A 24,091-nucleotide genomic window follows, 5' to 3' on the forward strand; every position below is an offset into this window, starting at 1 on the left:
AAATTAAAAATTGTTATTTTACAGTGATAATCTTGTTTTCTTGTGCCCAATAATGCATAATTTCATTTGATAAACACGTTTAGATTGAATGGTAATTTATAATCAGTCACAAGAACGTCGAATCTGAATCACTTGAAAAAAACACGGGGGTGCTTAACTTTTTTCCAGGTGTATATTAGAGTATTAATCTGTATTTATTTCAAACATTCCCAGATCCAAGTTGTCTATTCTCACAATGACATTACTTTGTTTTTGCATAGAAACATGTATTGGTTTGTTACATCATAGCAAGTGCACTACAAATGCATGACAGTAGACTGGTTAAATAGCATGACCACAGAGCAAGTTTTAACAGTAATGTTACTGATCTACACTCAATCGTAAATACTTAAACTGGATATTCTAACCTTAGCACACTCTAGCTGGTTAGGATGGAGGAACATTTGAAACATCAACCTCTGTGGCCGAATACTTGTTTTGGTGGGTAACATCATCTGATTCCTTCGTGGAAAATAAGGACCAGGAGTGACTAAGGAAAAAAAATAATTATGTACACATCTAAAAGGGAGAGAGATTTAATAACATATCTTTGAAAGCCTATCTCTATTGACTAATAAATAAAAACAATACTACAATATTTAGTATGGTAGCATCTATATAAATATAATAGTACTGTCTGTTGTATGTCCATGTAATTACTTTGCAGGGTATTGGAGGTATGGAAGTTCATTAGTTCCATGTGGGGGGTACATACAAATTTTCAGTTTTGCCTTTTTTAACACTACTTAGCCCCCTGTAGATGGGTCTTTACCAAATTTGGTATGGAGGTTCATTGGGTCCATGGGGGAGATACATACAAATTTTCAGTTTTGCATTTTGTAGTTTTTATGGGCATTTATTATGAAACAAGCACTAAAAACAGAGTAGTATCAACTGTCATTGGCCAACAAATGGAACTTTTGTTGCTGGAACAATTTTTGTTTAAAGAAATACCCGAGTCTTAGCTCTAACTGGGCAACTTTGAACTCTTTTAATTTTACTTCATTCAAATTTAGTATTGTGTTTATATCATACATAATGACACCAGTTACACTAAACATATGTACCATCCTTTTCTTACCCTAACAACAACATATATACACAAAATCAATCTCATGGAAGTTTGAAACTAAGCACTGAAAAATGGAATAGAAATCCTAACTAAAAACAAACACAGTGGTCTTTTTTTTAACACAAACATTTTTGCCTATCATGACCATTTTAGTGTGCCAGTTCTTTATATAGTTCAGTGAAGCACATGTAAGCCTACTTCTATTTGAAATGTTGAAATAAACAAACCGGAAAGTCAATCAGAGATGATGTTACTAATGGCCAACAAAACTTGACTGCATGAAAAAAAATTAAGAATGGGTCACAATGTCACTACGACAAAATTACAAATAGCTCTTAAGTTTAAAATTTTCTATTTTTTGACAGTGCTAACTATAATTTCCTATTCATTCTGGTTTAATTCTAAGTACATAATGACCTATAATTCTTATAGAAATGTTATAAATTTGTGAACTTACCAAATGTTTAAAAAGGAAAAGTGCAATATCTTGGGATGTAATTATAATTATACTAACCTTATATTAAAGCACTAACCCTACCTCTTAAAAAAAATCTCACCAGATTTTCACAAACTGCATGGCCTTATCCTGACAGTTACAGTGTAACACACTAATGATGGGTCATAATGGTCACTACACATAATTGGCCACTATGCCACCAGATTTTCACAAACTGCATGGCCTTATCCTGACAGTTACAGTGTAACTACACTAATGATGGGTCATAATGGTCACTACACATGATTGGCCACTATGCCACCAGATTTCTTCCATTTCTGTATTCCAATTAACTAATTAAATGTAAATGTTTTGGGTTACTTTGCCAACACAATTTGGCTGTTATAAAGCCTTGTTTTTAATGACTTCTGGTCTTTTATTCAGATATGCAGGGCTTAAGACATTTATAACTGATCAGGTCTAAGGAAAAATGGTCATGAAAAGCATCTGGTCTCTGATGCAGGTTTGACAGTATAGGCTTTACAAGACTTTTCTCACCAGTCAAGATTTTATCTTTCTCTCTGAAATATATACAGTTTCCCTTTCTTCCAAAAAACATTTCAAAGACATATGATAAATCAACCTCTTATTTTTTTTTCTTTTTATACCTACATCAATATAATTATCCCATCTTTCAGTCAGTAAATTAAGTGAGAACTGTTTAATGAACTTACTTGGGCTGCTACTTTCTAGGAATGATGTATGACAGCTGCCTAACAAACGTATGATGGATGACAAGTTTTCATTTGGGTATAATAGAATCAGCTCTTGAAGCACTTCTACAAAATCAAACACAAATAAACTGTAAGCACATTCTGGGCAAGGAATAAGCATTTTATAGAACTGAAATACTTTTATTAGCTAAGAAATAACTGACAGAACTGAAGCATTTACTAATTAAGAAACAATCATTTTTTACTGAACTAAAACATTCATTATGCATGAAATAAAGTTTTTGTTACAGAGTTGATGTGTAATGGCATACCTATACATATGTGGCGAACCTTAGGAGGAGTGTAAGAGTTGAGAAGGGTCAACAATTTGTGTATCACATCTGTATGTTGTTTCCATGAGGACAGCCACTGACTGACTTCTGGTGTGTCCTGACATCCTTGTGCACACTTCAATAGGTCAAGTACAATGGCTAGAAGCTCGACCATGTCTTCAGTGACGTGACAGGCTGTGGCTTCTTGATACATTATGTGTAGTGTATGGAAAGCCTTTAACATTACAAAAACACAATAACATTATTTTAGTGTATGAAAAGCCTTTAATGTCACAAGAACACACTCAATATATATATATAATGATACTTTCAGCGTACTAGAGGAGAATCATTTTTTACTGAAGTGATTTTGCTTATTTTTAAATGTTTCTTACATCAGTAATTCCACAAAACAGTGAATTTGATATACTGCAGAGAGTTGGAAAGTGTTTGCTGGAGTTATATCTTTTGTTAAAATGTTTAGTTATAATAATAAACAAAATGGGATTATACTTTTGATAAACTTAAGTTAATACAGCAGCAAAAATACTGAAAATGTTTGCATTAAATAGTTATAAGAAATGAACTCTTCTTATTAACCTATTATTTTTAATATTGTTTTGGAAAATATTAAGTTAATGGCTTAAAAATAAATATATTACACATCAGGGAAAGGTTCTCCATATTAGTTTTTTTCAACCACAACTTTTCACATTAACTGTCTTCAAGTGTTTGAGATAGTTGCTGCAATTGTGGCTGAAAAAAAAGTTCTATTTATTACAGTATATAATTTGAATTTCTATTTTTCCAAAGAAGTATTAAAATGAAAATTTTGGACTTTCCTTCTTTAGTCACTAACTCCAGGCATTTTAGAAATTATTTAAAATATTGAGAAAAATGACATAAATAAACGTTGTTATTAACTTGACAAGGAGTATTACTAAGCTTTGGCTAAGAAAGTTTTAACAAAATTCTCAGTAACTGATGAGGCACTATATGCAAGAAAGAAAATACTCGAAAAAAATGTGTTTTAACAACTATTAAAGATGCTCTCATCAATTTAATGTTTTTCTTTAATTTCTTTTCATTTTCCAATTGCAAGTGTTTACTAGAGATTAAAGCCAGTTTCTTGTAATCTATAAAGCTACATATATTACAAAAATCACAATAGCTTTTATTCCAAGTTTATTATTTAGTATGTATGAGATCTTTGCATTTATATCATATCTATTGAATTAATTCACTGTACCTGAAACAGCATGGCCAGGCCACTGTTACAGATAACAAACAAGCGATCATCTGTTGTCTCCACTAGGTGGCGTAGAGCATTGATTAAGGTAGCCCAACAAGCACGAGCATCAAGAACGGTTAGGTACAGTCGCAAGGTTGTTCTCTTGAAGTGATGGATTTCTCGGATTTCCTGTTCTGTACTGTCAGGATGCTTTGTTACAAATATTTTCATTAATTTGAATAACTCGTTCACTGCCTGGAAGGTAAAAAAGTATTTGTTACTTCACATATTTCACAAGAAAAATTTAATGCTCTGTTATATATTAAAATATTCATATCATGCCACCAACAATCACTTAGGTTCCTTCTTAACAGAATTAACTCTATGTAAACAGGTCAATTTGTCAGACCAGTGGTTTCCAAACTTTTTTCACTGACGACACCCTAACCCACTTATTTTGATTCACCCGACACTCCTGCTGTTACATGCAATACTTTCTTTGTAGTTTTTTTTCATGTTCTTAATTACTCTTCGTTTGGTGAAACTCGAACTCCACTACTAGCAACTTGCTGCAACACACAGCTTAGAAACCACTGCATTAGACTGACATCATATTGGAGAATTCTGGATTTACTATATATACTTCACAAAATTTGGCAAGCTTTGAGTAAGTATGAAATTCTGAATTTTCAAAAAAGTATTTTTACTAAAGATTTTTGTCTGTAAATTTACTGAGTCAGTCTGAGTGCAAAGTGATTTTCATGTTAAGAATAATACTTCTTTTCATCTTATAGTTTTCATATTTCACTTGTATAACCTCTAAAACCTCCTATATAAATATCAAACGTTTTTGTTTTGGTAAAACTTTATAATTTATCTGTTACTTTGTCATCAATCATGATCAACGTATAATGAAATGAAAAGTTGAAAAATATGAAATAAAGTTACCAATACACTTTTTTCTTCTTCTTCTGATGTATAATTTTCCTTGTTTTACGTAGTTCCAATTTTCGCATCTATTTTCTCTACTACGTACCTAGTTCAGCACTAATCCATCAAAACAACGAACACAGCAAGAGGAAATTAGCCATGGGTTGTAAACACCACAAATGAAGCACACAGTCTATGTGATTATTAGGAGTGAAAACAACAACTGAACTAGGCCTCATATTTTTCATTAACTTAATTTTTGAAACTAAAATTCTTGGAGATTTCAAACATACATTTTACAACAATATATTTAAATGTAAGGCACTAGAACAGAATATCCTAAAAAACTATAACTTAACTGGCTTTCTAACGAAGCAATAAATAGGTTTAAAAAATTCCATTTTTTCCTCAGAGCAGAAAAACACAATCACAAAAAACTAAACTGAGGCTAAACACTTATTTACAAGCACCAAAACGAACTAGCCTTCTAATGAATCTTGTAAAGAACAACCTGCCCTTTCCTTTGGTTATAAAAAATTCAGCAGCAAATGACATTTTTTGAAAGATGAGATGAAACAGGACAGTCTGACTTTTATTTTTTTTCTATTTCAGTAAAGCACAAAGCTTAAAGTTTATATTCTAGCTTGCCAATATCTATAGTATAAATTTGCAATTGGTGGGATGCTCAGTCCATATAAGGGTAGAAAAACAATCTAAAATAAGTAATTTGGAATGCGGAAGCATTATGTGATTCAGAGAAATGAAGACTGAATATTTATTTAAATTTTTTTTTAAATTAAGAAATTAAAACTTACTTAACATAAAACTTTGAATTATAACTAAAGTTTTGATGCCAAGTTTACTGACAAACATTGATAATAAAGTTGTTTAGCTAAATTTTGAATGTAACTCTGTAAAAATGCCGTGAAACGAGCACTTTGACTTGGCGAGATGTATTATGATGTGTACTAAAGCGTGAGGATTTAAAAGCCCCTCAATACTGTTACAGCAACTTACAACAAGTAATGTATGATATGAGGTTCTAAAAAGCCAAATGGATTTTGTAAAATCAACTTACTGATGTATACTGTGTTGTGTAAGGTGTGATGTTTTTGAAAGCCCACTGGATATTCTGATGGCTCGCCAGCTGACGTGCAAAACTCCGTGACTGCTGACAACAAAGGCGCAACAGACCATAATAAGCTGGGAGCATGCAACGATTAAACACCACCACTTCTTGATCATCATGGTCAGCCCTGAAGTAAAAAACAAATAGTTGTACAAGTATATAATCTATCATTACATACACAAGTACATATAAAATAAAATTATTGCATGTGTTACAGAATAAGAGAGGTATTATCATACTTACAATATATAGTTAAATGCTATGTTCTTAGTAACATGACTGTTCTGAATGATCAAACTAACATTCTCTGGACAGTCTACACACACTTGGTACCAGAAGATAAGAAGAGCCTGAAAAGTAGAAATGAAAATTAGAAGAAAAAAAAAGAAGTAAAAACAGCAGATTATCTGACACTGGAACAACTCTTTAACACTCAGCTCTGATGCCATGAGTTAAACCTTCATTTTGAGATTAAAATCAGAAATACTCAAATGCTTCTTTTTGAACTGTGATGTACACATGAGGTACTTCTGTCAAGATGACCTGCTTAGTTACCAAAGCAATAATTAAATATTGTGTAATTTCTTGTACTGATCATTAAACATATGCCTCAAATACTTCAACTGTTGTGAAGGTTAAATGATTCTTAAGAAAATAACAGAGAACAATCAACACACCTCTTTTTTTACCTTTCTTAACCAAGCTTTATACACATTTTTTATTAGCTCTTTTCAGAACAATATGAAACTCTCTAACTGTTTGTTATCTACAGCACAAAACTGTCTCATTATATCATAACCTACAACAACTACTTATCACGGTGTACAGTGATATCAAACTTACGTTTACAACAGTGCATAGCAATATTAAATATATCAGTTACTTTATATATATCACAAAATATACAAGATTTGTATTACTCGTTAAGATATTAATTTTTTTCATTACAATGGTACAGAGTAGTATGAAATATTTCAACTAATATATATCATCGTCTCTAGAACGTCTTTTACTAGTTTACATCACTGTATTGTAACATAAAGATTTTTCTTCTACGAAACATATTTCTATATAACAACTAAGAATATTTTATACCTGTTTATTGTGATGGACAGGGATAGCTGGTTCGGAAAGCTTTGGTTGGAAAAGATTCCACATATCTAAGAAAAATGGACTGAACTGGAAGACAAAATGAACAAAATTATTACAAATTCCAAACATTACTGAATTTAAACAAACAAACAAAAAACGTGCATTACCTATTAAAATTGTTATAACTAAATTTAAAAAACTTTCTGTGTATACAAAACTAATGTACGCTTTACAATGTATCTTGAATACCTTAAAAACATTAAAGAGGTGACATGTAAATGTTTGTTTTAACAAATCATGGCCACTACACTGTAACACAGATTACAAAATTGGGTGTTTTTTTTTACAAACAGTCTATTACGTATGTGGCACTACATTCCTCTGTTCACCACCTGTCAACACTAAAACTATGTAACAAAACTTGACAGGTTCACATATTAGGTAATAATGTCACTACTCACAGCTAATATTTTGATAAATGCCTATGAATAAATGGGAAGCTACAAAAAGTTTTGTTTAACAAATCCTATGTTTACATAACAACACTCAAACAACTATATTCCAGCTCTCACCTCTGTTATATTCTACAGAATATATTTACCAACCAGAATATGATGAGCAATATGTCCCAGAAAAACGTAATTTACGTACCATAAGCTTCTCTGTACGACTTATGAGACAGTACGTCAGTACAGCAAAGTAGTACATGAGTTTCATTGTACCATGTACTGCTGGATCTAGACGTGACAGAAAGATATCTATTACAATAGACGTGAGATTTAAAGACACCATAAGCTGTGAATTTGTCTACTTTTTGCATGTTATTAGTCTATATTCTTTAGTGCATTATTTAGTTAAATAAAAATTACTAAATGCCTTACTATTACTACTATAAAAAGTTAGGGTTAACTCTCTTCGAAACTCGACAGCAAGAAGAAAGATAAGTTACGTATTTTATTTCTTGTTTTTCATATTTATTCTTTATTTAATATTATAAAAGTAACTAAAATCTAAAAATACAGATATTTTAAAGTTATTTAAGACTAGATTAGGTAAAATAAGTAATAATAATAATATAACAAATGGTTCGAAGGCATGCATGCTAGCAGCTTGTGGGTAATGTAATTCAATAGCGTAACATGACCTGCACGTTCTACGAGTTATTTACAACTTTTTATGGTGTGGAAAGTAGTTAGACATGATTCAAAGGGCAATAAAACAATAAAATGTAATTATAAATAGAAGTATAATGTTACATACATTGATAAATGAATGTAGTTTCATATTACAATATGAAGTCATTCCAGAAAGAAAAAAAGGTTAATTTAGATTTATTTCAATTTTTTTCAGGTGGTTATGAGGTTGGTCAAATTAATCGATCCTGTTTTGAGATAGGGTAGAGAAAATAACAGATAAGTTATAAAGTTTTACTGAAAAAACGTTTGAAATGAATTTAAGAGGTTTTAGGGATTACACAAAGGAAATTTGAGATGTCTGAGATGAGGAAAAGTATTTTTGATTTTAACATGAAAATTACTTTTCACACAGACTATTCAAAACAAATACTCAATATATTCACGGACACGAAATATGAATTTTTATATACGAAAGACTTGTAATATTAACTGAAAGACTGCCAAATTTTGTGAAGATATACCCACAATATTGAGAGTTATAAGTATTAAAATTATAAAGACTTTAAACGAGTACAAAAGGTCATGTGGCTCGGTCAAATTGACCAACCCTATATTGAGAGAGTTAATTAAGATTAACATACGACCATTAAAAAGTGGATTCTACATGTTTCAATATTGCAACGTCATCTTCAATAGTGAGTTGCAAGACATAATCGTGTCTTTGTTGTCATTAAATAGGTCATATGACCTATGTACAGGTTTACAATTATGAAGGTCTGGCAAATATTTATGCAAAAATGTGGGGTGATCTTCTCTAAAATGTTTATGCACGCTCTATTTAATAATACATGATCTTTTTTACATTTAATTATTTCTCGGATATTATTAGCTATAATGCCTTTTGGTTGAACTAATATTACAGTTTTTTCCAATAATACCATATTCTGCTATGACTGAATTTTTTATTTCTTACGTATCCTTTATGCTACGTTAAATGATATTTTAAATTATGTTTAGTCTGTCCAATATAAGTATTTCCATATTCACATTCAATTTTTAGAGATTCCTGTTTTTTTTCCATTAACTGTATGTTATCTTTGGTATTATCTAAATTTTGCTTTATCTTATTAATTGGATTATGTTTTGCAACTCACTTCTGAAGACAACATTGCAATGTCGAAACATATATTGACCTTAATGAAAATGTTTTTAATTGTGTACCTATTTTAACACTGTGTGTTATTTATTATTTTAACATCATACACAAGTGCCAAGAAATAATACTCTTAGCCTATATTGGTTTTTAGACACCATACATCACCTAGATGTACTGCTGTTTAAATTTCCTCCACAGAAAATACAAAATAAATTTCTGCCAGGTTTCATCACTGAAACTATATCTGTTACAGATGTATTCCAGGATGTTTATTTTTTTTTATTCAGAAAGGTCTTTACAAATAGCATTTAATTTAATATTTTCAAAACAAACTTACCAACATAAAGCTTCGCTCTTTTTAACATCCTCAACAGGATATCATAAATCTGTTTAGAAACGACAAAAAAAAGAATATTTAATTAAAATGTAACTAAGAAGTCTACCTTACATAACATCACTTTTCAACATCACCTTCTAAACCTTATGGCTGAAAAAAACTACTGCAGTGTACAATCCTGAAAAGTAGTATAAAACATTTCTTTTAGTTTGTATATTACTGTCTAATGGAATATTGAAAACTATTAGTTTTTATCACATGCTACAGTGATATTAAACCTTTATGTTTACAACGTGTAGAAATATGAAATGTACAACTATTTTATACTATTGTCTATTAAACAACTAAAAATTTTCTACCAGTTTACATGTTATAACAGCATTTCCCATTAGTTTAACTCAAGAGACTCTTTTAATGAAGGTTTTTGTACATAAATAATATGTATAAGTATTAGAATAAGTACCACAGAAAATTGTGTGGAATAGACACATCTAATCATACCATTACAATCAATAAATGTTGATAGGCCTAAAGGAACAATAACATGAGAAGAACAAGGGTTTTGTATAATGTGTCAATCTGTGATTAAAACAAATGAAGGAGAAAAAGTTTAATAAATCAACTCAAACAATATTAATTAAGAGGACAAAATATATGTTAAAGTAGCTTTTTTTTGACACCTTTGTGATCAAAACCTAATTTTTGATCTGTTACTACACGGAAATACATATTTCCATTAGTGTATTTACTACACACGACTGTCTCTATTGTTTTAAAAACCAAAGCAATTTTTCTAGTTACTAGTTTGTGTTTATAAAAACATAAAGAATGGCTAGTGGACAAAAAAGAATGCAAGCATACATAAATGTATTAACTTTTAATTTACAAGATCCACATGAGGACTGTGGTTAGCTAATGTCATCATTGACAGTGACACTTGGACCAACAAAAAAGAAATGCAAGCCTACACAAATATATTAATTTTCAATTTAGAAGATCCACATGAGGACTGTGGTTAGCTAGAGTGTAAAGCTACTAACAATGTGTACTAAGTAATGTGGACTGCCAGACAAAAAATAAAGATGTTTGAAAACTTTCCATTGCAGCTTTATGACTTCTTTTTCGCATGGCAGATTATGTGGGTCATGTGATGTCTGTTTTCAGTGTCAAAAGTAAGGAAACCAAAACAAGGTCATAAATATTTGAAATCTTTATTATAATTATTTAAGGAAAAATGCTCATTTTAAAATGTTATAAAAAAAGAGAAACTTAATAGATACGTATTAACATCCCATCTATAAAAAAATGACAGGAGGGTTTTAAAAAAATACCAAACAATATGCTTACTACCAAGTTCATAACTAGATCAACACTATGAAACACTACACAGAAAGGGAGAAAATACAACTGCTGCCATAAACTAGTGTAGAAGGCTAAGAGGTAATTGCTGCCATAAACTCGTAAAGAAGACTAAAAGGTAATTGCTGCCATAAACTAGTGTAGAAGGCTAAGAGGTAATTGCTGCCATAAACTAGTGTAGAAGGCTAAGAGGTAATTGCTGCCATAAACTCGTAAAGAAGACTAAAAGGTAATTGCTGCCATAAACTAGTGTAGAAGGCTAAGAAGTAATTGCTGCCATAAACTCGTAAAGAAGACTAAAAGGTAATTGCTGCCATAAACTCAAAGAGAAGACTAAAAGGTAACTGCTCTCATAAACTCACAGAGAAGGCTAAAAAATAACTGCTACCATAAAATTTATACAGAAGGCTAAAAGAGGTATCTAACTGGTTATTGAAATCATGAAAAAGTTTAGAGGGGTTTGAAACATAACTGCTACTGAAGTTGCAAGAAAATAATGCTTCTGAAAATAAGCTGATATAATAAATATGATTGTATTACACCAAATATTGTATGACTACAGTCACCAGAAGTAGTGTACGACTCTATTTCTACTTACCTCTGAAATGCTATTACTATTACAATAGGACAAGATACACATATAAATAATAGGACAAGAAAAAAGTTAAAAGCTGTAATCTTTTCCTTTACTGTTTTCTGCAGACTAAATTACATTAAGTAAAAACAACAAAAATATATTCATATCTACAATTATTTCAAGATCTGTGAAACATGTGATGTGAAATTACACTATAAATATTCTCTATACCTGATGCATGATGCCCAATGCTTCTCCACTCATCTGTAAAATAGAAAAACATGTTAAAAACACGCACAAAACTCGTAATATGTGTATATGAACTAATTTTAATAATGCCTTGGGATAAATAATTTTGTTCTTAAAATTTATCATTAAAAAAGTTTTTCTTTTCTTAGTTTTCTTTCCAGTTCCATGACATTAAATAAAAAACAACAGAAAGTCCATTACTGGCCACAAAGTCAAATATTTAACATGCTTATTTATATTTTTGACACAAAACTAGAATGCATAACCTAAAGATGTATGACTGATATCACTTATGTGTAAATTTACCTAGTATTATCAGAAATGTAAAAGGAAAAAAAAAGAAAAAAGTTAATATCAGATTTATTAACATTTCTTGTCTGTTTATAAAGTACAAGAATTATAAATGTTTTTAAATGAGTTTGACCTAATGTAATAATGGTCAATGTAAACAAAAAGTAATTACTTCTTACCGTTACTTCTTTCTGAGGGGTAAGCATACTCCTCGTAGACCTGAAGGCCTGCCGAAAGTGATTACTCGGAACAAGAGATACCAAAAGTAAAGCAGCCACTAAAACCAAAAAGAGAAAGTATTAGCAAAATTCACAAGCTATGTTGGAATACTTAAAAAAGATGAATACATTAAACATCAATTACATCTCTTGCACTTCTAACATGTGCCTTTGTCCAATGTTTTGAACAGAAGTACATGCTCTAACATTAAATTTCCAACTTGTAACTCATTCTTTCCATGAGGCTTGGATTTATGATTTCATAATCAGCTCCTTCAAAGCAAAAAAGAAAAAAAAGGAGGACAAATTGTAGCATTAAATATCATGCCTTTTCATTATAACAAATAATTTCTAGTTATAATATTAATCACTAAATACGTAATTGAGTACTGTGAAGGGCCATTTGACACTAACCATTCCTCACTCGCTGCAGGTTATGGGCCATGAGAAACCTCTCCACCCAGCTGTCCATGTTTTGAAGCACCCATGAGTGAGCAACTTTGTTTCTAGGAACCTGCATGGTAAGCCATTCCAAACACTGCTGAGGGCAATACTCTGAGGCCTGGCAGAAACAATGCAAACAATAGTGTTAATAATGACCAACCAAATAATGACCAAAATACATGTCACCTGGAAAAAATATTTCTTCTTAGAATAAAATATTACCATATATTAATATAAACTAAGATTTTACTACATCCAAACACAATAATCATTAGCTATGAATACATATATATACAAATATTGAATACATATTGAGAATAAACAGTGAACATAGCTTTGGAGTACTTTTGGTTAATGCACAGGAACATATTTACATCATTTTAGAATCTATGCTGGACAAAAGTATAGATTCTGTATTGACCTTTAAGAATAACTACTGGCCATGACCAAAGAGAAATATGCAATGACAAATGTACTCTGATGGCCATAATACATGTTAAATCAAATATAATGAGACACACCATTAAATATCTATATATATTGACTGATAATTTGAGATCACATGTTACACTCACGAAAATTTTAATAAGAAACTACTAGCTACTTGAAAATAGTTTTAATTAAACTTTATATGCTATGAATGAAGTAACACATAATAGGTACACTTCAATGATGCAACACATATCTGGTGAATATCACTGATTCAACATTTGTCAGGCAAATTTCACTGATGCAACACACAGTAGGTGTTTCACTGATGTACCATTGAGCATAAAAACTTCAAAGACATAGTACACAGCAGGCAACGTGCAACAGATGCATTTTATTAATGCAATGTACAACAGTACGCGAATTTCCAATTCAAAACTTTAAAACTGCATGTTATAATATGTTATTATAATAAGTAAAAAAAAAGTATAATCATAAAAGTCTGATACGGTGGAAACCCACAAGGAACAAAACATAGAACTGATTCAAAGGTATAACACATAGGTAAAAATATAAATTGAAAATAATATGAGTAATGGAATTATGTTGAGTCATACTTTAATGCAATTTTATACACAACAGACTCAGCCCCAAATTATCCAATCATGACAGTCTATCCTAAATTCTTAACAAGCATATTTTTACTGCAAAGATTTAGCTACATTCACTTAAGTTAATATTTTACTGTACTCAACATATGCTGTCATGCTTCTCTGAAAAAGCCTCTGTCTCCACCATTTTAATAAAAAAAAAGTTTGTTTCATGCAGTTAGAAATTAAGCACTCAGAAATCTGCAGCTAATTGTAAATACAAACTGTGTAAATAATTTTACCTCCCAGATTCTGTGTAAGATGAGGTTGGTAAAGGGAGGCAAACCTGGAGGGCCACCCACAAACTCCACCAGCATAGATAACAACTTGAAGAAAGGGCCACTTGCCTGAAGAAATAACAAACATACATGTGCATCACATATAATAATAAATTATCTCCAACTATTTTCAGCTCTTCATAAATTCCCATCAAGTTATTATAGCTGTAGTTATAAACTACTGACATAAAAATCATATCCACCACACTCTACAATCCGTACTTAATAACTTTGTGAAATATAGTTTTGACAGTTTATATTTTAATTTTTTATAGTAATAACTGATGATTCTTGCTGATGAAAAGCCTCATGGTCATAAAGTGGTGTAACTATGATTATTACGGTGACGTGACTCATTTTACACTGAAATAACTAACTGAAGATCCCTTGTGATAAGAAAAACTCATAGTTACAAAGAGAAATGAACATGATTACTTAAGGTGATGTGAATAATTAATTTTACACTGAAATAACTGATTATCCCTTTTCATGAAAAAAATTCCCATAGTTAGAAAATGGTGAGAACATTGTATATTACAGTGACGTGACATAATAATCTTACACTGAAATAACTGATTATCCCTTTTCATGAAAAAAAAATCAGTTATTTCAGTGTAAGATTATTATGTCACGTCACTGTAATATACAATATTCTCACCATTTTCTAACTATGGGAATCCCTTTTCATGAAAAAATCCCATAGTTAGAAAATGGTGAGAATATTGTATATTACAGTGACGTGACATAATAATCTTACATTGAAATAACTGATTATCCCTTTTCATGAAAACAATCCCATAGTTAGAAAATGGTGAGAATATTGTATATTACAGTGACGTGACATAATAATCTTACACTGAAATAATCGATGATCTTATTATAATCGATAATATATAAAGTATTCATGATATAATCAATACTTTCTTCTGTTTGTTTTAGTGAAGAGTTACAAAATGGGCTATCTGCACTGTGCCCTCCACAAGGTTTAGAACCTAAATTTTAGTATTATAAGCCTTCAAGCTTACAACTAAATCACCAGGGGACATAATCAGTACTATACAAAAATCTATAAAATAAATACTTAAACTAAATTTTTTAAAACCGTGATTATAAATAATAATACTATATACATATTGAAATGTGTTTGAAAAAATTTCAAACTTTAACCTCAGTTGACTACAAAAGTACACATTTATCAGGAGAACATCATGCTCTAGTGGGTAGACCTAGCTGTAAAGATTAATAAAACAGTACTGATGACAAAACAAATCACTGCTAGAGGCTTTTTTTACCTAGTCTAAACTGTAAACTGATGAATACACTATTATCAGCTATAATGGGACTTGCCTACCATGATTCATTAGCATTAACTAAACAGTGAAGATACATATGACATGTTATGCCAAAGAAATGCCCTTGGAAGTTTTTAATAAATTTATAAACTAACCTCAACCTTAAGAGGTAACTAATGTCATAACCAGCTCTGCTCCACTACAGTTAGGTTAATAAACTGATAATATCAACTATGTTCCACTACAGTAAGGTTAATAAACTGATATCAGCTATGTTCCACTACAGTAAGGTTAATAAACTAATAATATCAGCTCTGTTCCACTACAGTGAGGTTGATAAACTAAGATCAGCTCTGTTCCACTACAGTGAGGTTAATAAACGAATAACATCAGCTCTATTCCACTACAGTGAGGTTAATAAACTGATAGCATCAGCTCTTTTTCACTACAGTGAGGTTAATAAACTGATAGCATCAGCTATGTTCCACCATAGTGAGGTTAATAAACTGATAGCATCAGCTCTTTTCCACCATAGTGAGGTTAATAAACTGATAGCACAAACTATTTTTCACTACAGTGAGGTTAATAAACTGATAACATCAGCTCTGTTCCACTACAGTGAGGTTATTCTTTCCACAACTCATCTAATAGCTAAACCACAAATACCCTAAAATTTTATTTCAAAGAAACTTATCATTTGAAACAAAAAAAAAGAACATATTTAACATTTTTGGGTATTTTCTCTTCTTCAAAACCAAATCTTAGGATAAATATTTAAAATACTCACCATTAAACGTTTTTTTCTTATTTATGTGTTAAATCCTAATTTAGAATTTTGCAATTTTTGATTCCAGTATAACAGGGCAAATTGTTCTCATATAAACCTTGTTTTGAAACAGCTTGACAACAAAGGAAGAATCATAATATTGAATATGCTCACATATTATTTGGGAAAAAAATCCGATATTTCTGCAAGTTAAAATTTTTATTGTCATGTCCATTCAAGTGTTTTGAAACAAAAGTTGATCCAATAAAATAAACGGAAAGAATTAATTAAACAAGTCTTCATAATCACAGTTCTACTGGCATATTTAAAACTGGATTAACACTGTGGAAAGTATGCTATCAAACAAAGAGTTGCTTTTTAACCCTTTCGACAAAGGCGTCTGCAATGTGCGGTGCCCATATTGGAATTGCACTTGTTAGTCTGAATGCTCGCGCTTTGTCGATAAAAAGTGATTTTACTGTCTGCATACAGTGCATATACACAGTACCTGCATAGACGGCATGTAATGGCCGGCGTAAAGTTTTGCAAATTAAATATTGCCAAGGGCAGTTGAGTAGGTTATATAATGACTGGAGCAAGCAAACACAATGTTAGATGGCAAAGATGAAGATCAACAAATAGCTATCAGTGTCAGTGGAGGTATGTATGTCTTGGAAGGTGGATGTGGCACCCATCAAGGGTTGACAAAATTTATTACTTGTTTTTACTCCAATCAGTGAGAGAACTTTGAAAGTTACATGTCAATAGGGTAAGTTAAAGTATTTAATTGTTTAGATGTACATCTACAGCCCTGGCATTATCTAAGTCAAGATAGGAAGCATGAAATTTTATATTTTTCATAGCTCGTGGGTCACATGACAACACAAAACTGAAGATTGAGTTTTTTGAAGGTTTCTTTTGAAATAAAGAAATTAAAATTTAGATAACGTAAAATTTTGAATCATAACATACATTATAATGTTAATTTCATTCACATACATTGATAATAAGTGTTTAATTAAATTTTAATGTAACTCAGTGACTTGCTCAGAAAAGTGTTTAAAGGGGTAGCCATCGTGAAAAGGTTAGTAGACTATAGAAATGATGATTTATTTGATATAATTTTTGGTTTAATAGATTTTTGATACACTATGGAGGCTTTAAAATGTTTGAATTCAACCAACAAAAATTTCAGCTGCAAACTTTACTTTCTCTAGCTTGATGGAAACTACACTACACTATTTTGGTAAAAATTAAATGAAAACATAAAAAAAATATCAGGTTCTTTTAATGCTTGGCTCACAGGAACTAAAAACCACAAGTGTACGATTGATCTTACCTCTTGTTGTTTGGTTATGGCTGAGAAGATCATGTTGATTATCTGAAAAATAAGAATTATTCACTTTAAAACTGAAACTATGGAGAAATCATGAATTTTCACACAAGTTAGTGAAAAAAATTATAAATTGTTAACTTCAAAGTAATAATAGTAAAACAAGTCCAACTACAAATGGCCTTATTCTAAGTAAGAGGTTTACTCTGACGTTCAGCATATACCATGATTTATTGTTATAAGAAATCTATAATAAAGATTTCCAAAAGTAATGCATAAGTTGAAATAACTTATTTATGTTACTATTTTTCTCTGCCATGGAGAATTAATGTTTATTATAATTCAGTATTTAAATTTATTTTCACAAAATTTGGAAAGCTTTTAGTAAACATGAAAAGTCTGTTGTACACAAAATTAAATTAATAAAGTATTTTTTCTTAAAATTTATCTGAATTCATGTCCTGACTTGGACACTCACTACTCTGGGTACAAGGTGATTTTCATGTAAAGAATAAAAATACTTACAGTTTTCATAATTCACTTACATAACATCTGGAACCTCCTAAGTAAGTATTGTTTTTTTCAATAAAACTTTAATATTCTTTCTACATAACACTAAATGTAGCATAAGAACCGTGTCTAACTACTAAACTAGCATAACAATAAATCATCAAGCAAGAACATAGCTCAAGTTATGTTAAATAAAGTATCAATTACATAACACATGAGAAGGTTGTGTGTTGACCTCAAGAAGAAAGCTTTTTTATACAAGTTTTCTTACCTACTGTAATAATTTTTTAATTTTTACACTTTACTTCTGTTAAAACTATATATATATATATTTATTTATTTATATATCAGTAAATAAAACATATACATAAAACTAAACATTTATCACTTAGCATTGCTTACAGGCCTATTTAGACTTACGACTGTACAGTTAAAAAAGTATTTGTATCTGTACTCTTTTCCACACTATATTAGTTGTCCAAAAAACAATTCATGTAGCTTTCAAATATGTATTTTAAGACACAAAAAATAATTCGAACAATAAAACAGAATAACTCAAAATGGCTATAATTTATGCAGTTTTCTAACTTACATATAAATAGTTAATACAAATTTCATTACTTACTGAAGCATGGACTTCAGTCTACATTCAATAAAATCTACTTGGGTAGTGGTCTTTCCATTGGTTATAAAAGTAAACAATTGACAAAAAAGTATGAGTAAATAAGTAATTTCAAAAGCAAGAAGAGTTAGGAGGAGATTCTGTGATGGGTGTAATACATTTATTGATATCTCAGAAAGTAGTTGGAAAAAACCTAAAATGGAGAATTTAGAGCAGAGATGCATCAAGTGATACAGAGAAGTGAAGATTGAGAATGCATTTAAATATTTCCTCTTTAAATTAAGAAATTAAAGCTTACATAACATCAAAATTTGAATTATAAACTACATTTTGATGCCAAGTTTATTGACATATATTGATAACAAAGTTGTTTAATTTTTTATAAATGGAACTTTGTAAAAGGTTTGACAAGCACACTTTGACCCCACCTCCTTGAACTTAAAGTTAAACACTTCACATGGATTAAAAATTAACTGAGAGCAGCTTTAAGATCATATGCTAATTTCTATATCAAAGTTTTAACACATGCACACACACAAAAGATCTTGAAATAAGTGAAAAAAAAATGTTTATCATATTTTTCTTTTAACTATTATTTCATTCCCCAAAAGATCTTTGACTGTTAAAGAACACTACATTTTTAAGAAAAAATGTCCTATAACAATGTATGTTACATTATGTTGTTAATAAGAATGTTTCATAACAGTCAGTAACAAAACATCACAATTAAATAAGTGTGATAACAGTGTGTGATACATTATATTGTTAACCAGAATATCTGATAATAGTCTGTGTTACATTAGATTCTTAATAAGCTTTTGATAACAGTCTAAGTTACATTGAGCTGTTAATAAAATGTCTAATAAGTCTTTGTTACATTAGTTCATTAATAAAAATGTCCAAGAGTCTCTCCCACATTGTACTGTTAATAACTTAACACTGTTAAAAAAGATGATAAAAGTCTGTATTATGCTGCTTTGTTAACATCAATGTCCAATTATAGACTGTTAGAAAAGCATAAATTTTCACTGTTAGAGAACATTACAATTGTCAATATTAATGTTTTATAACAGTATGTTAGAAGCATATAAATTTTTGCTCTCCAAGATCATTATACGTTATTTATAATAATAAGAATATCCAATAATAGCCCATAAAAAAAACATAATTAGTCCAGAAATTAGGTATAATAACTTAAGTATGGAAAAAAAAGTGCTTCAAATGCTTTTATCTCTAAATATGTTCATATTTCTCTAGAACAGTTTGTTAATACAAAGTAAAAATCTTTTAACTCACCCAAGATAATTTACAAGTATACACAATTCTAAATTTTAAAAGTCAATTGTAAGAATACAGTCATTTTGCCTTTTTTTAAACCTTATTAAGACTTTTAACAAATGATGATTTTTTACATATTATATACAAACAACTGATATTTTAAATTTTTTAGCTAATTAGTAATCCATAGATGTGAAATTTCTATACATGATTTAACATGGAAAGCTTTAAGTCACACTTGTATATGGATGTATTTAAAGATATTAAATCAACATGAAAATTCCCTCAACTTTCATTATTATGTGTCATATTAAAAAGAATTTATATTAAAAAAATAGCATGAATGATGTAGTTATGTTATAAACATAAAAATGAACTTTGTTGGACCAGTTCTTTGGTTAATGTATATATATATACATATTACTAAATGTCTTGCCCCATCCCCTCCCTCGTTATCCATTTTAAAATTTAAGTCATATTTTTGGCAAGTATACATAATTATTTCAAATTTTGAATTATGCTTTACAGCAATCAAAGTTATTCAAGAAAAGTACAGTTTGCATATAAGCCTCAAAACTTCTCACTTACATGGTGAGCTAGGGGTTCATTCCAACGACACAAACTAAATATGAGATTGCAAGTCTGTCGTAAATTGATATTATCTCGGATCTGCTGATGTAAAAATGGAAAACCCTGTGAAGAAAAAATAAAATATACATATATATATATTAAGTATAAAAAATAAAATATATATATATATATATATATTAAGTATGAAAAATGTTATAGTAAAGCAAGAGCTGTTTGAAAATGAAATAGTTTAAAACTACTTTATTAACATTTATTTAACAAAAATATTTTGAACTAGTTAACTTCAACAACAACAACTAGAAACAAAATGTTTACTCCAAGAACTGGAAATACTCAAGTATTTTTACAACTATTTTCATTTTTTATAATTTTCCTTAAAAATTCCTTAAATACTGAAATCAAACCATCCTTATAAAGGCAAAACATTATGAAAGAAAAATAGTCTTATACACATAACTTATACTTTTGAAAAAGTTGTGTATAAATAAGGAGGAGTTTTAACAGCATCAAAACATAAAACATGAAGATCTGTACTTAATTCAACATCAAAGCACTGAGTCTAACATGGCCTGGTACTTTAGGCACTTGACTTGCAACCTGGAGGTTATGCGTTCAAATCCCCATCACCGAATATATTCACACCTTTTTCAGTCATGGGAGTGTCAATCCCACTATTCTTTGGTAAGGGTTTTCCAAGAGTTGATTGTGGGTGGTTGCCTTCCCTCTAGCCTATTACTGCTAAATTATGGACTGATAGCATAGACAGCCCTTGTGTAGCTTTGCACGAAATTCCAAACAAACCAAACCAAAAACTATCAAAGTTTTTAGCTTGGTAAAATAATTACAATTTTTACTTATCTATCATCCAATATACAAAAACAAATTTAACTTCTCTTGTTAGCATCCTTTAGCACAAAATTACTGAAAAGTTAAGCAATTTAAAGGCAAAATTCTATCAAGTTTATTAAGACAGCCAACGATTTTGTAACAGATACTCTATTCAAACCTTGTTTTTGTGCTGTCTTGTGATTAAATAAAGTGTGACGTAATTGAACACTGAAAGTATTTGTAGCAAAATGCATTGAGATTTGGTGAAACAAAAATACTCAGTCTTATTTTTCCTGTGTTGGCTTCTACTTTTTTATTCTATTTCTTTTACTGCATACAGAAAGCAAATGTTAGAGATTTATGTTTAAGAACCTACTGATTAACTTTGTCAATGAAATAAATTGAATATTCAAGGTTTACCCACCTTTCCTCCTGCTACTGTACTGAAGTCATTATGAGACAAATGAAGACGATGATCATCCCCTCTCGATCTTTCTACTAGCAGAGCCACCAGGGTAATCATCTTCTCTAGTGATGCAGGTTTGTACTTATCATCTACTGATGAAACCACTTCATCATCATCATCATCTTCATCAGATACTACCTCAACCTGAAATGCAAATATTCTATCTCATGTTTTGGTTTATATAACTTTTTGTGAATATCTACATGTAACAGTATTTCTATACATACACAATTATGAGTTTTTTTTAGAGACAACAAAACTTCCAACCTTTACATCTGATGTTTGGCAAACAAAAATAACAATTACTAAAGTTATGAAATAAATAGAGCACATGGGATGTAATCCTAAAAATATATGTACTTGAAGCCCAAGAAAAGCTATGTTTTATAACATGAAACCTTTCTTATCACTTACACAGCCTGTGTCATCTGAACTTTTCTGTCCCAGATAAAAATTGACAATGGTAGTAATGGCTTCTACAGACAAAAGGAATTGACATTCCTCTTCCCCCATCTTAGCAAACTCCACTAAGAAAGCAAAGTATTCTGTCAAATGTTTCAAATGTTCTTTGGCTCCATGTTCAATCTAAGTGAAAATAGTTAAAAAACAACAACTTAAGCTTGATCTTTTATAACAGGAGCAACAAGTATAATTTCAATGAACTAGTTACTAAAACATATCTCACCACAAGCTTTTTAATTAAGAATAAATGTCTAGTATAATGAATGACACCCCTATAAACAGAATCTTTTCTTTTATAGTTGCCATACTTTTTCTAGGATAAGAATAAGAGAAATTTAAAATGTATCAAAGAAAATGCAGGTTGTGTTTAGATTATTGCTAATACCCACAGACTATGAAATGGGGTTATGATAGGTTTATACACACCTGAACTTGTTATAGTTTGTAAAAATTCAAACGAATCAGTAAACAGTTAAGTAAGGTATATACAAACCTGCTAAATTTTGTTGAAAAAATTTGCTATTAAATAAGAACGGTTTGCACGATGAAGCTACATGTTAATAAATATGGTATGAAAACTTTTAAAGTAGTCGTTTTTTCTGTAGAAAGAAAACAAACTTTATAAAAACACTGAATCTATATGAAATGTATTCTTTAATCTGGAAATAACAAAATACACTCTCTAGAAGGAAAAAAGTACTTAAAATCACTTTACTTATAGAAAACGTACATAAAAACTGATTTTGTAGCTAACTAATGTAGAAACAGAAGTACAACAACAATTGAAATGTGGAAGTGTCACAGCAAGTTGAAATTAACATAATGTCTTGTTTGACTAAAAGCAACCTTACCAATGTGAGAAGCTTTTTGATGAAACGGGTAACACATGAATCCTGGCCAAGTTGGCTAAAATCCACATCTGTGGAGTCATCACTGTAATTATTTACAAATATACAAAAAATCACTTACAACAGCTTCAAACTTACACTGTGAAAATATAAAATCAATAACTGCTTTTGTGTGTGTGTAACACACTTTAAAAATAACTTCCCTTCTCTCACTGAATACTTAATAATCTGACACACATATCTGCATTTATCTTATTAATAATTCAGATAATACTGTGTTTACTAAATCTTTATTCATATCTATGTAATTAAAAAAACAATGGATGTCTGTCAATCTATGTGTACATGCATGCTAGCTCACATGGAAACCCAATATTCCTATTCACTAACTGTTAAGCGGTACTTTTATGTTTATATGAGTGCAAAACTACAATGTTTATAACATTAACTTCAAAGATAATTACTTCAGTAACATACACTAACATGCAAGGAAACACATTAATTCTTTACCCTTCTGTGGCTTATAAATAATGCAATATTATTACATCTCAATATAAGTTTCAACAGGTGCCTAAAAATCGACAATTATGCCTGAAGTTTAAATAAGTACAAGTTTACACACTATATAATCTACAACATTTAGCCTTAATAGTCACTGCCACAACTTCATTCATTTTTGATGCTATACAGCTAACACACTGTGTGAAAGAAAATAATTATAAGTTTCAGATGATATACAAATGTGATTTAGACAGATATACATACAAATAAAAACATGACGACAGATGATTTTTAAACTTCTTGATACCATAATTTTAAAAATTCACTATTTTATAAATATTATAATTATGGGAAAAAAAAGAAAAATAAGTGAAGTAACAACAAATGAAGGCAGTTGATTTTTACATTTTTTGTTATCATAATTTTTAAAATTATGGTATCAAGATAAAATCTCAAGATCTTCATCAAAGATGGTAAATATTCACAAAGACAAGGT

The 24,091-nt window shown here is 30.1% G+C and overlaps 1 protein-coding gene across 1 annotated transcript in view; it reads right to left on the reverse strand.

Annotated features, from left to right (window-relative positions):
• LOC106457477 (ubiquitin carboxyl-terminal hydrolase 34-like) overlaps positions 1 to 24,091 on the reverse strand; it is a 141,830-nt gene that overhangs the window by 3,901 nt on the left and 113,838 nt on the right. Inside the window, 18 exon segments of the mRNA XM_022383442.1 lie at positions 408 to 529; positions 2,282 to 2,386; positions 2,593 to 2,827; positions 3,842 to 4,078; positions 5,832 to 6,009; positions 6,126 to 6,232; positions 6,978 to 7,061; positions 7,626 to 7,711; positions 9,604 to 9,652; positions 11,771 to 11,803; positions 12,259 to 12,356; positions 12,712 to 12,859; positions 14,063 to 14,167; positions 17,496 to 17,537; positions 20,488 to 20,592; positions 21,743 to 21,928; positions 22,199 to 22,369; positions 23,098 to 23,179. Of these exon segments, the coding sequence (XP_022239150.1) occupies positions 408 to 529; positions 2,282 to 2,386; positions 2,593 to 2,827; positions 3,842 to 4,078; positions 5,832 to 6,009; positions 6,126 to 6,232; positions 6,978 to 7,061; positions 7,626 to 7,711; positions 9,604 to 9,652; positions 11,771 to 11,803; positions 12,259 to 12,356; positions 12,712 to 12,859; positions 14,063 to 14,167; positions 17,496 to 17,537; positions 20,488 to 20,592; positions 21,743 to 21,928; positions 22,199 to 22,369; positions 23,098 to 23,179 (2,173 nt within the window).

The sequence above is a fragment of the Limulus polyphemus genome, unplaced genomic scaffold (genome assembly GCF_000517525.1).
Source record: "Limulus polyphemus unplaced genomic scaffold, Limulus_polyphemus-2.1.2 Scaffold336, whole genome shotgun sequence".
NCBI lineage: Eukaryota > Metazoa > Arthropoda > Merostomata > Xiphosura > Limulidae > Limulus > Limulus polyphemus.